This window comes from Aethalodelphis obliquidens, unplaced genomic scaffold (assembly GCF_003676395.1).
Source record: "Aethalodelphis obliquidens isolate GAN/ISIS:26980383/991018 unplaced genomic scaffold, ASM367639v1 scaffold11, whole genome shotgun sequence".
NCBI classification, from domain to species: Eukaryota; Metazoa; Chordata; class Mammalia; order Artiodactyla; family Delphinidae; genus Aethalodelphis; species Aethalodelphis obliquidens.
Window position 1 is genome coordinate 14,544,943 of NW_020837955.1, and position 14,665 is coordinate 14,559,607.

At 42.2% G+C, this 14,665-nt stretch overlaps 1 protein-coding gene across 2 annotated transcripts in view; it reads left to right on the forward strand.

Annotated features, from left to right (window-relative positions):
* The first annotated feature begins 217 nt into the window (after window positions 1–217).
* The window catches only part of DNTT (DNA nucleotidylexotransferase), a 34,933-nt gene continuing 20,485 nt past the window's right edge, over window positions 218–14,665 (forward strand). For both annotated transcript variants that reach the window (XM_027113106.1, XM_027113107.1), the window contains exons 1-3: window positions 218–531; window positions 12,452–12,626; window positions 13,332–13,460. In XM_027113106.1, the coding sequence (XP_026968907.1) occupies window positions 329–531; window positions 12,452–12,626; window positions 13,332–13,460 (507 nt within the window). In that variant the 5' untranslated portion in view covers window positions 218–328. The remainder of the gene's footprint in view (window positions 532–12,451; window positions 12,627–13,331; window positions 13,461–14,665) is intronic.

Below are 14,665 nucleotides of genomic sequence, written 5' to 3' on the forward strand. Positions count from 1 at the left end.
TAAGTAAATAGATTAATTAATTAATTAATTAATAACATGGGGAAAATGATGCTTCCCCACCTTCCTCAAAAGGTTATTCTGAGGATCTGATGAGATTATGCATAGGCACCCTAAAGTTAATTTACCATTTCCATTATCATCTCTGTACTGGACAAATGAACAGAGGTAGCAATTCCCCATGGATCTTCAGCAGGAAGTCATGAACAGGGCAGAGCCCAGTGAGATGGTGAGATGACATCAGGGCTCCTTATGAAGGAGGGGCAGGCTCTCCCTCACTTCTGGAGGCACCACTTGTTGGCACAGCCAAAGGCAGCAGCAGTCTCTTCCCATGGATCCGCTGCACGTGGCCCCCTCAGGCCCTCGGAAGAAGAGACCCAGGCAGCTGGGTGCCTCAATGGCCTCCCCTTCTTATGACATCAAGTTTGGAGATTTGGTCCTCTTCATTTTGGAGAAGAAAATGGGAACCACCCGCAGAACCTTCCTCATGGAGCTGGCTCGAAGGAAAGGATTCAGGGTTGAAAACGAGCTCAGGTAAGACATCACGGATTTCAGTTTGTGAATAAGCAGGGCTTCTTTGGAACCCGTGTTTTCCTCCACCTACAGAAGAGGTGACTCTCCCACTGGGAGAACAGGTATGAAATTAAACAACAAATTTGAGGCAATTAGTTAAGGGAAATAAGATGAGTGGGGATTTGATGCAATTATATTGAAACCAGTTGGCACCAAAAGATAACGTAATTTTTTTTTTTTTTGGCCTTTCACTATTATGAGATGAGGTATCTAGGGATGATCAACAGAAACCTAGTTGGGAAGTTCAATGATGAAACCATTCGAGTTTGTTCTTGACCAAATTAAACTAAAGCACCACTGAGTTGAATCAAAACTGTCAGCTGCTTGGAAGCAAAAAGATTGGTTTGATTGCTTGGCCCTTGAGCCGTGCATCTGACTGTGCTGAGGTGGGTAGTGTCTGTGATGGTCTAGGATGAGTGACTAGCTGGCTCACCATAGGCACCAAATGTGGCTTTGCTCATGCTTTTCTAAGCAGCAGTCTGAGTGGGATTTGTAGAGAGAGGGATGCTGGTTAAAGATTCAGGGGCAGCTCTGTCCAGGGGTGATGGACACCACGCTGAGAGTGATGAGCTCAGAGCCCAGACAAGAAGGCAGTTGAAGCAAGCATGTGGGGCACCTCAACTGGTTCACTAGCAAACCCACTCACATCCCAGCACTGGCCCTGCTCTTTTTCTAACAGTTACATAAACTCTTCACTGGTTTCAAACAAAACAAAATCCAGACACAAATGGTGTTAGAACCTTGGCATAAACAGTTCCAAACAGAATTGCCAGAGGGCTTGTAATGAATAAGAATGATAATTAATGCAGTTGGCTGGCTCTGATTGTCCAAGGAATAGTTTGACCACATTTTTTTTTTCAGGAAAATCGATAAGAATTCTGTGTGAAAATACATTTTTACTTTGAAGATAGTCTTTGACATTAAAAAATAAAACTGACAAGCATTTCCTGAGGAAGTGTCAGTTTCAGATTGCTAGAGAAACATATGTCAAAAGTCAATAATCAGATATGATAATTTTCACAATACCCATAATTCATATGAAAAGTCAATCTCATAGAAACATTTTATTTATTTATTTTTTACTGAAGTGCCCCATTCAGAAATTCCTGAGCTTCCCATGGTCTCCCTCACCCGATTTCTCTTTACATGGTCTCCTTCCCCCAACTCCTGCCTCTTTTTTCCTTTTTAACCCCTATCTCATTTGGGATATTAAGCTCAAAATCTCATTGAAACATCCCTTACACAAAATCATGGATGTCATCCAATTGTTGAGTCTGCCTTATTTAACAGACTTACATAAAATATTGGAATCAGGAGGGGAAAAGACGACATAGGTAAGTGGCTAAAAACCGAAATTGAAAAAAAGGAAACTGAAAAAGTAGAAACTAGAAGCCTTAGCAAATATGGAACTGCTCTTTGCGGTAAAGAAATTTGGCAAAGGGCCAGACAGGAAGGTGAGAGCCAGATGGTCAAGGCATCACTTACATAGAAAGCTCTCTGTCGAAATGTCCACACTTCCAGCAAGAGCTGACTAGTTTAGTTACAGGCACAGCTACGAATATGCACACGGTAGCTGAGGCAGGTACTAGGAGAGACGCTGGGAGGCAAGCTTCTTCTTTTGACAAGAGCCCAACAGGCAGCTTTGCTGCCAGGGACCGAGCCCAGCTGCTCAGGCGACAGAGGAAACTGGCGCACGGTGAGCCAACTGCTGCTGTGAGATGACGGTGGCAAGGTTCCCAGGCTGGCTGCTCAGAAGACACATTAAATACAAATGTGTTTTATGGCACAAAAATAAACCACAAGAAGTAAAAGTCCTAGCTCTCAAACGGAATTTCCATACATAGTTATATAGACTTTAACTGGAAAAGACAATGGAAATTATTGTAGGGGAAAATCTCTAGATAAGAAATCTAGAGACCTCAAATTCTGGCTCTGACCCTTCCCAGCCATGTGATGTGGGGCAAGACCCCCCTCTTCTCTCTGACCTTAGTTTCTTGATAAATGGTCTAGTCTATCTGATGTGATACCATATGTGATGATGGATGTCAATATACTTGGATAAATTAAAACAGTTATACAAATGTGAAGTGTGGTTGTTTTCTTGTTACTTAGCTGAATCCATTGACCTTTACAGTAAATCCCTAAGGAGAAGGCTCCCCCTCCACACTCTGAACTAGATCCAATGACATAAATAAATAGAACAAAGAAAGGAAGGAAACCCATCAAATTGTCTATTTCGTAGGGAAAGGGGTAGTAGGGAGAGACTAGGTAGTAGGCGGAGGAGGTCGTAGGGAGACATTATGGCTGCTTTTATGCTCTGTGTTTTCCAAATGTTTTTACAATAAACGTGTATTTTTAAAATGAAAATAAAGGAAGTTGTTTTTTAAAAGAAAGGATACTTCTCAATAAGAACAGCTAAATCTCTCCTTTTGATATATAGGATTCAGAGAAAGAGGAGCTAAAATTAAAAATGCTCTGAAAATAGACAGTAATCTCCATAGTTTCTAACACATTCTTTGGCTGCCAGGAGGATTAAATTTGAGGAAAAATCTGATTCCTACTTTACCTGAACCTGAACACACAGCTTAGAAATGGGGTACCTGAATGCATAGAACTATTTAAATTTCTAGCATATGTGCACTGTATCTTTATAGTTGGATTGGACTTCATTAATATTGATGTTATATTGCAAAAGACATGCTATTCCATGTGCCATAGGAAGCTGGTTCTTGAAATATAAATCAGGAGAGGTGTCAAGTCCTTTGAGGCATTTGTGCACATTCATTAAAAAGGTTTCTGAATTTTATTCCATGGCCAACATCCTAAATTTTAGAGCGGCTTCATGATATTCGAGCTACTCTAGCTGGGACAAGATAGAGAAGGATCAGAATCTAGTGTTTGTCATGTTCTTCTTTTATCCTTGATTCCAGTACTTTGAGCTATTTTAAAACTTTATCTGCATCAACCCTCCTCTAGGAACATATTAGCTAAGCCTACCATCTATGTCTTGACCTAAATCACTGATGCTGAAGAAGAAAGGGCTGGGTAGGAAGGGTGGATCTCCATGGTTACATCACCCAGCAGATTAACGCTTGCTGAGTTCCACTGTTCAAGCTGTAGAAACCCATCAGAGGATACTTTTGCCCTTCCTGGACCTGCATAATTTGTCTACAAGGGTACCTTTGGAAGGCACTGATTTTACTGCAAGATATACCATCATGGCATCACATATAAAGGGTTCTGTTAGTACCCACTCTGCACAATATGTGTCGGGTTCTGGAGACAAAAAATAGTAGAAGACTTGAACCCTGCAAGCAAAGAGTTTAAAATCAGACAGGAGAGTCAGGAACTGTACCTTTGTTGTCACCTAGCATGAAAAGATAGCATAATGTATTTTCCAAGTATGTACTCGTCTTCCTCTTTTCTTAAAATTAGCATTTTCCTACCCAACACTTCGAGCCTTCTTGTGTCATTTTGGTTTCCATCCATTCACTACGTAATTTTTGAAACGTGGCTTCTGCCTCACTCATTATCCCAAAACTATTGTCTTCACAGAATTTCCTGGTAGTCAAATCCATGGTTTTTCACCTGAATGTTGATAAAGACTCTTTCCTTGACTAAACTCTAGTGTGGCTTTTAGCAGCTTAAGGCCATGTCCCTAGGATTGTACCCCTGGCCCCGCCTTAAAATGCCTGCCTGAGAAAGTTCAAGATTACCGGAGAATTTACTGTTTGTTCCAGCCAAAACCTGGCAATAGGCAGATAGACCCCTGAACCCCCTCTTAGAGCAGGTACTTTAGAAACCTTGCCAGTATAAACCCTTTCTGTGCCCCTTTGAGATGTAAATCTTCCAACCACCCAAAACTGTCTTCTCAAGGACCTGAGAGCAAATATCCAAGGAGATCATTCTCACCCCCAGTCTCTGCAGGAAGGTAAAGGCCTAACTTCAGTGGGCCCCTTGCTCTAACTTGCCCCACTGCCTCCTGTCACAAAGATTCCAGACGTTTTCTCCTCTGAATAAGCAGCAATTAGCAAATCCAGGTGGCCAGGTCACAAGGACCAGCCCCCTTAATGGCTCTCGGTGCCTTTCCCACACTCCAGCCTTTACAAGGTCTCCTGCCTTCTGTTCGCTCGAAGTTGAGTTCCATTCATGCTGGACCCTCTTCCCTATTGCAATAGTTATTACTGAATAAAATCTATTCTTACTGCTTTCAGTAGTATCCAGCTCTGTTTATCTTTGACAATGTCTGATCACTTCAAATTTGTGGTATCTCAAATAAGAATATTAAAAGTCATTGTTTGCCAAATAAACTAAACACCAGATGAAAGAGCTGTTACCTGCTCTAGAAAATACGATGTGGAACTGGTCCACCTCTAGGCCTCTTCTGGGTCCAATGTCCAAACACATCTGCATTGGTTTCTCTTTATGGGTTTTTCTCACTCTTTCTCCCCCAACCTTGAATGGCTCCTCCCTGCACCTCTCTGCATCTAAGACCTAAGGCCCCTGGAAGCCTTCCTAGAGGAAGAAACTTCCTCCGTGGACACAGGTGTGATCCATGGCCTAGGGTTGGGCCCCGGCTCTTCCACTTGGGTTTGCTCCTCATCTCACCCAGTTGCCCGTCCCTGACTCCATAAGGGCAAGGGCGTCATCTGGGCCATTGTGTAGACCTCATCTTCATACCCTTGACAATTTTCTTACCCAGAGTAGGCTTCAGGAAATATTTGCTCAAAGAATGATTTATCTGGTGAATATGAAGCCAACCAAAGGAACTTATGATTACCAAGAGTAATTTTTGTCACTAAACTTTTTTTTTCTACAATGCACCTGTATTATCTTTGTAATCAGCAAAGTAATGAAGACTTTATTTTTCTGAGTTCAAGAGTATGCAGTGTAAAAATTAGTCCTGCTCTGGTCCAAAGTACTTTATATTTCAAAATTTGTGGACTTTAAAAATGAAAATGTTGGGCTTCCCTGGTGGCGCAGTGGTTGAGAGTCCGCCTGCCGATGCAGGGGACACGGGTTCGTGCCCCAGTCCGGGAAGATCCCACATGCCGTGGAGCGGCTGGGCCCGTGAGCCATGGCCGCTGGGCCTGCACATCCAGAGCCTGTGCTCCGTGGCAGGAGAGGCCACAACAGTGAGAGGCCCGCATACCGCAAAAAAAAAAGAAAATGTTCATAGTCCCATTTACTGTGGGTCAAAAACTCAAGGCAAGACCCTCTCAGTCTTAAGTATATCAAGGACTGGAAATAGAAACTTGGCTTTACTGGTGCTAGTAAAAATGTGCGATAAAACCAAATAAAACTACCTTGATTTTTCGGTGTCAGGGATTTTGAAACAGATCAGTTGCTAGGGAAATTTGCAAGAGGATATTTTTAAACTGTGAATGTCTCTGCTCAACTATAAATAACTATTTAAAGTTATTGTTTATAAAATAAGTCCTATGTCAGATGGAAAGAATTAAGAAATTAACAGATACAAACTACTATACATAAAATAGGTAAGCAACAAGGATTTACTGTATAGCACAGGGAATTATATTCAATATCTTGTAATAACCTATAATAGAATATAATCTGAAAAAAATAACTGAATCACTGCTGTACACCTGAAACTAACACAATACTGTAAATCAGCTATACTTTAATTTAAAAAAAAAGAATGCCCTCCCCAGGGAAAGAAAAGAGTTTTAAAGACAAAGAAAAAAGCAGGTGACCATCCATGAGGACAGCTTGGGGTGTCAGTCTGGCTCCTGGCAAAGAAGGATGGCTGCCTCTTTCCTCATGGAGAGTTTTTCTAATTGTATCAAGAGGCAGGACCAACTGGGAAAAGAAAGACAGAAAGATCAGGAATACTGGTATCTGAGAAAAAAAATCGGAACTGAGATTTGTGAGTTACTCTTTCAGTTTAGAGCTTTCTGGACATCTGAGGGCCACATTCATGATCCTTATAATATCTTTTACCATATGGATTATATATACCTAATGTGTTTCTTTTAATTGCCCCTAAACAGAATCATTGCAATTTAGCCCTATCTTAAGGAATAATAATCATAAAAACCATGGGTCTGATATACATAATTTAAACATATAGGTTTAATAAACATATAAACTTTTAAAATGTTCAGTTATGTACTCCCTAAAATTATTTCATGTGCCTGCAGAGAAATGAGTACCATGTGGGGAAACCTTGCTGTAATTAAGCAGCAAGTCCAGCATGGGGATCAGATCTAAGCTGGGGCAGGTAAAGAGCGATCTTTCTCTATAGCTCCGTTCCACAAGGTGGAGTTCTTGGGCTGTGAGGTGGTTTTGAAATATGGTGGCCCCCACGGAGTGACAGGGACTATTTTCCCTTTCCTTACATTGGGGGTGGGGGGCCTGGTGTACCCGATAGGGTACAGCAGGAGTGACACTATGTGGCTTTGGGGGCTAGGTCATAAAAGGCCCTGAGGCTTCTGCCGTTCCTTGGACCCCAGAGCCTCAGGTAAGAAGTTTGAGTTCCCCCTGAGAGAGGCCACTTAAAGGTGCTCAGGCTGATCGATGCTGCTGAGCCCAAGCTCCCAGCCACCCTCGCCAAGGTGCCAGACACGCAAGCTGTGTGGAACACCAGTACCTCCATCAGCCGTATATGCAACAGAAGGATGGCCCAGCTGAGCTGCCTAAATTCCTGACCCACAAAATTGCGAGACGTAACAAAACTGTTCCTTTTCAAAGCCATTACATTTGGGGGTTGTTGGTTGTGCACCAACTAGATAACTAGAACTGACTATGTCAGAATCACCAAGGGAGCTTGTCAAAATCCATATTTCTGGTCCCTAGGTGAGATTTACTGAATCTGAATCTCTGGTAATAAGGCTCATGCATCTGAACTTTAGTCCACCTTCCTGTGTGTCTCTAGTAGACACTAGAATTTTAGAAACTTTCCTTTAGAGCTATAGATTAATCAGTTCATTCTACTAGTGGGCTCTCTATTGATCATTGCTATAAACCTAGCCATGAGCTGGGTGCCAGGCATGATTATAACCATGCAGATTATAACCAGGCAGATTATAACACTGTCCCTGCCCTTAGCGATGCCAAGCATCAAGTCAAGCACATTTCAGTTCAGCACCAGTTGAGGAACAGGAATCTGCATGGTTTTCCCTGTGGAAAGCTGAAGGACAAATCCGAGTTCAGAATTCCTGTCATTGGTTCACAGCCTGCCCAACCTACTCCAAGGCACTATTAATTGGTCATGGCTAAGAAACTGGATGCACTTAAAGAATGGAATCCACTGATATTCCAGGAACAGCCATCTCAGCACTGCCTTGGGGTCTTCAGGAGAGATGGAAGGTGGCTGCCTGAGGCTCGCTGCCACCTTGTATCATAAGAAGAAAGCCCAGGTCTTTGGGGCCAGCCCCAAACAGCCATCTCAGCCCCAATCCCAGGTTGCTTTGCCCTTGAAAATGACATGCATGTGTATTTATTCCTTTAAGTGGAAAAGTGATGAAAGATGGTTCATGACAGAAAACGGGAAAATATAGAAAAATGCTTAAAACAAACAAAACCTCGCACAGGGGTCTAACCACAGTCTAGCAGAACGTTAAGAGATTGCTCGAGTCATGAACACCTGGGTTTGAATCTTGGCTTCATGTAACCTCTGTAGGCTTGGTTTTCTCATTTGAAATTTTATTCCCCACCTCATAAGACTCTTGGGCGGATTGAGTAAGAATATATCCGTGTGTGTGTGTGTGCGAGTGTGTGCGTGTGTGTGTGCGTGCATGCGCGTAGTTTTTGTTATTCTTGCTGATTGTCTGGAATGTTTCTCTCTAGTCTTTTTCTTTCGTGTATACCAGTATTTAATTGTTTGTTGACTGTTTTACAGCACCCTTCCCCCACATCCCTAGGCATTCAGAATGTCTGTTAGAGGCAGGGCTGAGTCCAGAGATACCTTAGGTGAGAGATGGTGCGGAGGAACCGGGGGTGGTAAGTGTGGATGGTGAGGGACCTGAATTTGGAAGAGGAGCCCCGGGGGTTCCTCCTGAGCACATCTATCTCCCTCCGAAGTTTAGGCAAAACCCAGAGCTCAGGGAGCCTGACAGCCCCTCTGTGACTACTCCATCCTGGTGTGTAGCCATAGCAACTGTTCTTTCAGACTTTCTGGGACAGTCCTTATTGTAGCCCATATTATACTGGACATAAAACATCGAAACATGAATCCTATGTGGCAGCAGCAGGGAGAGAGTGTCTAACAGTGTTATGTAGGAAGTGTCAGTCCACCTCTATTTCTGCACTTCGGAGAGAATCTTCATCGTGATCATGATGGTGGTGGTGGTGGTGGTGATACTCATCCTGATGGTATTCCTTTTGAGAAAAGGAATAGCTCTCGCCAGAGCCATGGAATTAAGCACAAAGTCACAGAGGGACAGCTCAGTGTGGTCTAGCACACAGGTTTTATTCTATTTTATTTTTTTGGCTGTGCCACACAAGATCTTAGTTCCCCTACCAAGGATCGAACCAGCACCCCATGCAGTGGAAGCATGGAGTCTTAACCGTTGCACCACCAGGGAAGTCCCCCAGTACACAGATTTTAGATTAAAACAGACCTCAGATCAAATTTCAGCTCTACCAATTATTAGCTGGGTGAATTTTTAATGTCTCTCAAAAGCTCTCTTTTCTTATTTTTAGATGGGGATAATCATACCTACCTCATAGTGTTATTGACAATTAAATGAGGTAGTGTATGAAATGTGCCTACCATGGTTCTGGTACATGGTAATATTCAAATATTATTAGTCTTTTCAATACTGGAGTCTTCAGGGCAGAGAGAAAACCACTGTATCAGCAAAGGGCTGCCACAACACAGCAGTAAGACACTGGCAGCAGAACATACTAGAGGGGATGACCCTTCTTGGTAATACTATCTGCTAAGGGCTCAGAACAGAAAGTGAACAAATGCTTTATTGTGGTGGTCTGGAACCGAACCTGCAATATCTCTGAGATATGACTGTACTGTGATGATGTCAAAGTTCCTAATGCTGACTTTCAAGCTCTTACTTTGTGGGAACGAGTGACAAACAGTACTGAACTCTGAATAGCACAATGTGAATGTTTGATTTTTTGTTTTTGTATGTGCTTTATTGCTGTCGTTGTTGTTTTGTTTTGTTTGCTAGTTGCTTAATGAGCAGGGGTTGGAAGTCTAAATCAGAGTCTTCCTTCATATGATGTATAGCCTATATTCACAAATACGCTTATATGAATTCAGTAAGAGATGAACGCGGTCCTCATCCAATAGGGTGAGCTCACATATCCCCACTGGGGGATGGTGGTACAAGAGTGGATGGTGAGGGGTCTAAATTTGGACACTGAGCCCCAGAGCGCCTCCTCAGCACACCCTGCTCCCTCTGAGGTTCAGACAAAACCCTATTTATAATAATAAGAATAAATATTATAATAAATAATGTAATAGTAAAATTTCCCTTCAAAGGGCAGAAATATAGAAGGAATAATAATTACTATGTAGCCCTGTTAATTCTTTTGTTGTTCAAGTCTTGACATAAACAATCTTTCAAGAAGTTTACCATAAATAATCTTTGGAATTATATGGATCTGGAATAGGGAAGCAGCTAGCCGTCTTCCCTCATCCCCTGTAAAAGGTCGTTTTACCCTGACTTATTTCTGCCTGGCCCTGCTGCACATCCTGCCATCCAGATGGTCTCAGCTCTGATCTCCAGCCCTCACCTCTCTCCCAGCGCCAGCCTCAGATCCCAACTGTCAGCCAGCTATTTTCACTTGGATCTCCAGCCATCCTTCCAATGCAGCATGCCTGAAATAAACTTCAATTCCGCTCCCCCACCCCTTCCCCCAAAGAGATGCAACTTCCTAAATCCCTGTTTCTACCAAAAGTGATAATACTTGAGTGTGATAGATATGCTGGAGTCATATGTGAGTCTATTCTCCACACCATCTTTCATAGGCGATGCCAGCTGTCCATCATATGTCTTCTTTGCCTTCCTTTCTAGAGCTATAGGAACCAGAGTGGGGTTAAAGTCATCTTATATCTGGTCCAGTGATTCATCTTCCTAAGTAGCTCCCCACCTTTCCCCAACCCATGACTCCCCCTTCCAAATCATTGTGTGTAACAGATTAGTCTTTTAAAATAACACGACAACGCTATCCATGTCCTGCTCACAAAAGCCTTCAGTGGCTCCATAATCCCAGAAAACAAGATCCAACTTCTTCAGCCAGGCTTCCAAGACCCTCTGTAATGTGGTACTCAGCCACATCTACAACTACTTCCCAACATGAATTCTTCACTCCAGTACAGGCCATTCTCCTTCCTTTCCTCTGAACCTTTTCTTCCAGGACGACCAAAAGTTCTGCCTACCAGGTACCTTATCCCTCCCTTCCACCCAGACAGGGCACAAATCCTGCTTTTCCACAAAGCCATCCACCTCTCCCAGCCCACACCAAATTCTTTTCCCTCTCTGTGTACCATCTGCAGATCCTGTCCATGTCTTGTGTCTTATCATAACATACTGTTAACATAAGATACTGATGCCCAGAGACTTCTCTTTTCTTCTTTGGTACCCATCACCACCACAAGAAACCTAGGGCTGTGCATATAACAGTGAACCAAAAAATACCCAATGAATCCAAGAGTCAGTCAAGAAAAGGAGAAGGAGAAAGAAGAAGTCAAGCAAGAGAAGTGGGAAAAAGAAAGAAAATTGATTTTTTTCTCTTAGATAACCTAAGTACACTATTTGCTCTTGTTATTTCCCAGATTCATAGACTACTTGAACTGAAGGAGCCTTAAAAATTATTAGTTCCAATGATATAATGCTGACTGTGGAGACTTCTTAAAAACTAGAAATAACATACTTGACCCAGAAAAGACAGTCAAAAAGGATAAATATCATTTACCAGCTGTGTGACCTTCAGGATGTTCTTAACCTCTCTGTTCTTCAGTTTCCTCATTTTTGAAGTGTGACAAGTATGACATTTACTTGAGGAGCTATGTGAGTATTAAATCAGATAATGTATGTAAAGTACTTGGACAGTGCTGAAACATTGTTAAGTGCTCAGTACTTACTAGGGAAAAGATACAGGGTCTTACATCACAGGGTTGTACTTTGAAAAACATGTAAAACAGGGGCTTCCCTGGTGGTGCAGTGGTTGAGAGTCCGCCTGCCAATGCAGGGGACATGGGTTCGTGCCCCGGTCCGGGAGGATCCCACATGCCACGGAGCGGCTGGGCCCGTGAGCCATGGCCGCTGAGCCTGCGCGTCCAGAGCCTGTACTCCGCAACGGGAGAGGCCACAACAGTGAGAGGCCCGCGTACCGCAAAAAAAACAAAAAAACAAAAAAACAAACCAAAAACCATGTAAAACAATATTTCTCAAAGGCTGGTCACCTCCTATTAATGGGTTGTGAGATCAGTTTAGTGGGATGTTATAAGCATATCGACATCTACATCTATATTTTGGGTGATGATATAAAATGTGTTTCTAACTGTGGGTCACAAATAAGCTTGAAAGGCACTGGGTTAAAGCCCTCTACAAATAAAAACGAAGTGGCTCATCAAAGCCACAAGCAGAGTGCAAGATGTTCATTTAAGAACGGTTTTATCCTCCATCCTCTCTGGACCTTGGTTTTCCATTGACACCACAATCTTACTAATGTTTTCTTAATTTTTCTTGCATCTGATATGTAACGTAGACCACTGTTGTTACACTAATTTAAGTAGAACTCCCTTGCATGGAGGTCTAGGTTCTCTGTGCCTATGGTCAGGTCTACTGTGCATCTTTCTCCATCAGATGGAATGCTCTGAAACGCCTCAGGGAAAGAGGAGAGCTTCTCATTTCAAAAGTCCCTCCAGCTGGTAACTTTGTCTTGCATTCTGCAGTGATTCTGTCACCCACATTGTGGCAGAAAACAACTCTGGTTCAGAGGTTCTTGACTGGCTTCAGGTACAGAACGTAAGAGCCAGCTCACAGCTAGAACTCCTCGACGTCTCCTGGCTGATAGAAAGTATGGGAGCAGGAAAACCGGTGGAGATTACAGGAAAACACCAGCTTGTTGTAAGTGTCATGAATGTGATTTTCATTGCCTTTTGCTTGATGATTAAGAACATGGGCTGTAGAATCAACAGACCTGAGTTAAACCCCAGGTTCTCTGCTTACTCCCTGTGTGAACTTGGACAAGTCACTTAGCTTTTCTGAGCTTCAGTTTCTTCCACTACATTATGAGAACAATAGTGCCTGCCTATCTTGTAAGATGGTTATGAGGATTAGAATAACACACATGTAAAGTGCTTAAGACAGAGCCTGATTTATATATGCACTTAATAAACGGTAGCTATTTTTACAAACAAGTCTATACACAAATATTTCAAAATATTGAAGTCTTGATGTCTGGCAGTCAGAAAAGTAGAAGGTTCTTATTTTTTTTCTTACTGTGATCATTCATAAAGAAAAAAACAAAGTTAAGCTCTTAATTCCACACCCATCACCAACGGACCATAACTACATAAGTTCACAGAAAAGAAAAATGATACTTAATTGGTAGTCTTTTTTCATGTTATTTTTTCAGATTGCAAAAATAATACATGTTAATTGTAACAAATTCAAATATTAGAGATGCATATAACATAAAATTTGAGCCTCCTATGATTTTATTCTCTTTCCAGAGACAATTACCATCAAACTGCCTTTTTCTTCACACACATCTATTATTATTACCACTATTAATTGTTATTTAAAATGGATGCTTATGCATTTGTTTAGGTGAGAACAGACTATTCAGCTACTTCCAACCCGGACTTCCAGAAGACTCCACCACTTGCTGTAAAAAAGATCTCTCAGTACGCGTGTCAGAGAAGAACCACTTTAAACAACTGGAACCACATGTTCACGGTAATGGAGATTTACAACAACACCTAGAGCAAACGCAGGGCTTTCTGCTTCTTTCCATGAATCTCCAAATTAAGTTATGAATATTCCTGAAAATCTAGGAATGTTTTTCACACCCTTACCCACTCCTCTAACCTGATCTCTGGTTCCTCTTTCTGTCAAGAATGGGTCTCCTTTTGTCATGGAAATAGACAAATATATTCGGAGCACATTCTTTAGAGACAGTAGGTTACTATTTATCGGGAGTTGTCATTAATGGACGCAACAGTTATCACAGGCAAATATTCTGAAAAAACAAATATGTACTGTAATTAGTCCATTACATAGTAAGAGCAAATTACATAGAAATAGCAATTGTGCATAAATAGCTTTGCTGGGAAGCCAGAGGATTGAGAGTCAGCAGACCTGGATTCAGCCTCTCTGATATTAACTAGCTGGGGCAAGTCAATTCCTCTCTGTGAGCCTCAGTTTCCTCATCTGCTCAAAAAGGAATTAGCTATAGATCATCTCTAAATTCAGCCCTGAAATTCAATAATTATGTTTCAAATGACCCGAACAAGCCTATAACTGCTTGTCCTCCAGCCTAGAGTCAGTAGTCAGATAGATAAAACATGCATTAGTATATCAAATACAAAACTTCTCCTTTCTAGTCTTCTAGCCCCACGTGTGCAAGGAGCACCAGGAAATTGCAGCTACTGGGCACACTGAGCGTCATGCCGCACAGCTGCAGCTGCTTCCTCCTCTGCCAGAAATGCAAACGTGCCCTACCTTAAATAACCCCCTACCTAAATAACCCTGCCTGTGGGTTTGTGCCACTTATGATTATACCCATTCATTCAACAAGCCTATGCTAAGTGCTGACTATATTTCACGTATGAAATAAGAGATGGGGCTTCCCAGTGATCAAGACAGAATCCTGGCCACAGGCTGGGGGGACAGTCAGCAAAGAGGGAAGGATCATGCCAAGTAACAACTAGGAAGATGCAATGAGCACAGTATCATTTTATAGTTATATCGCTCCTGAATATCTAATGGCAGAGAACTCAAAGTTTCCTTACAAAGCACTCTGTGGCCTGTCTTTTCAACTCCATTCCGCTCATCCACCAAGGGAGGGGTGTGAAAGTACAGGACACGCAATCCTGATCTTTGAGGAAATAGTCACGAGGTGTTCTAATACTTAACAGAGAGCAAGAGGTGTTTGCAAGTGG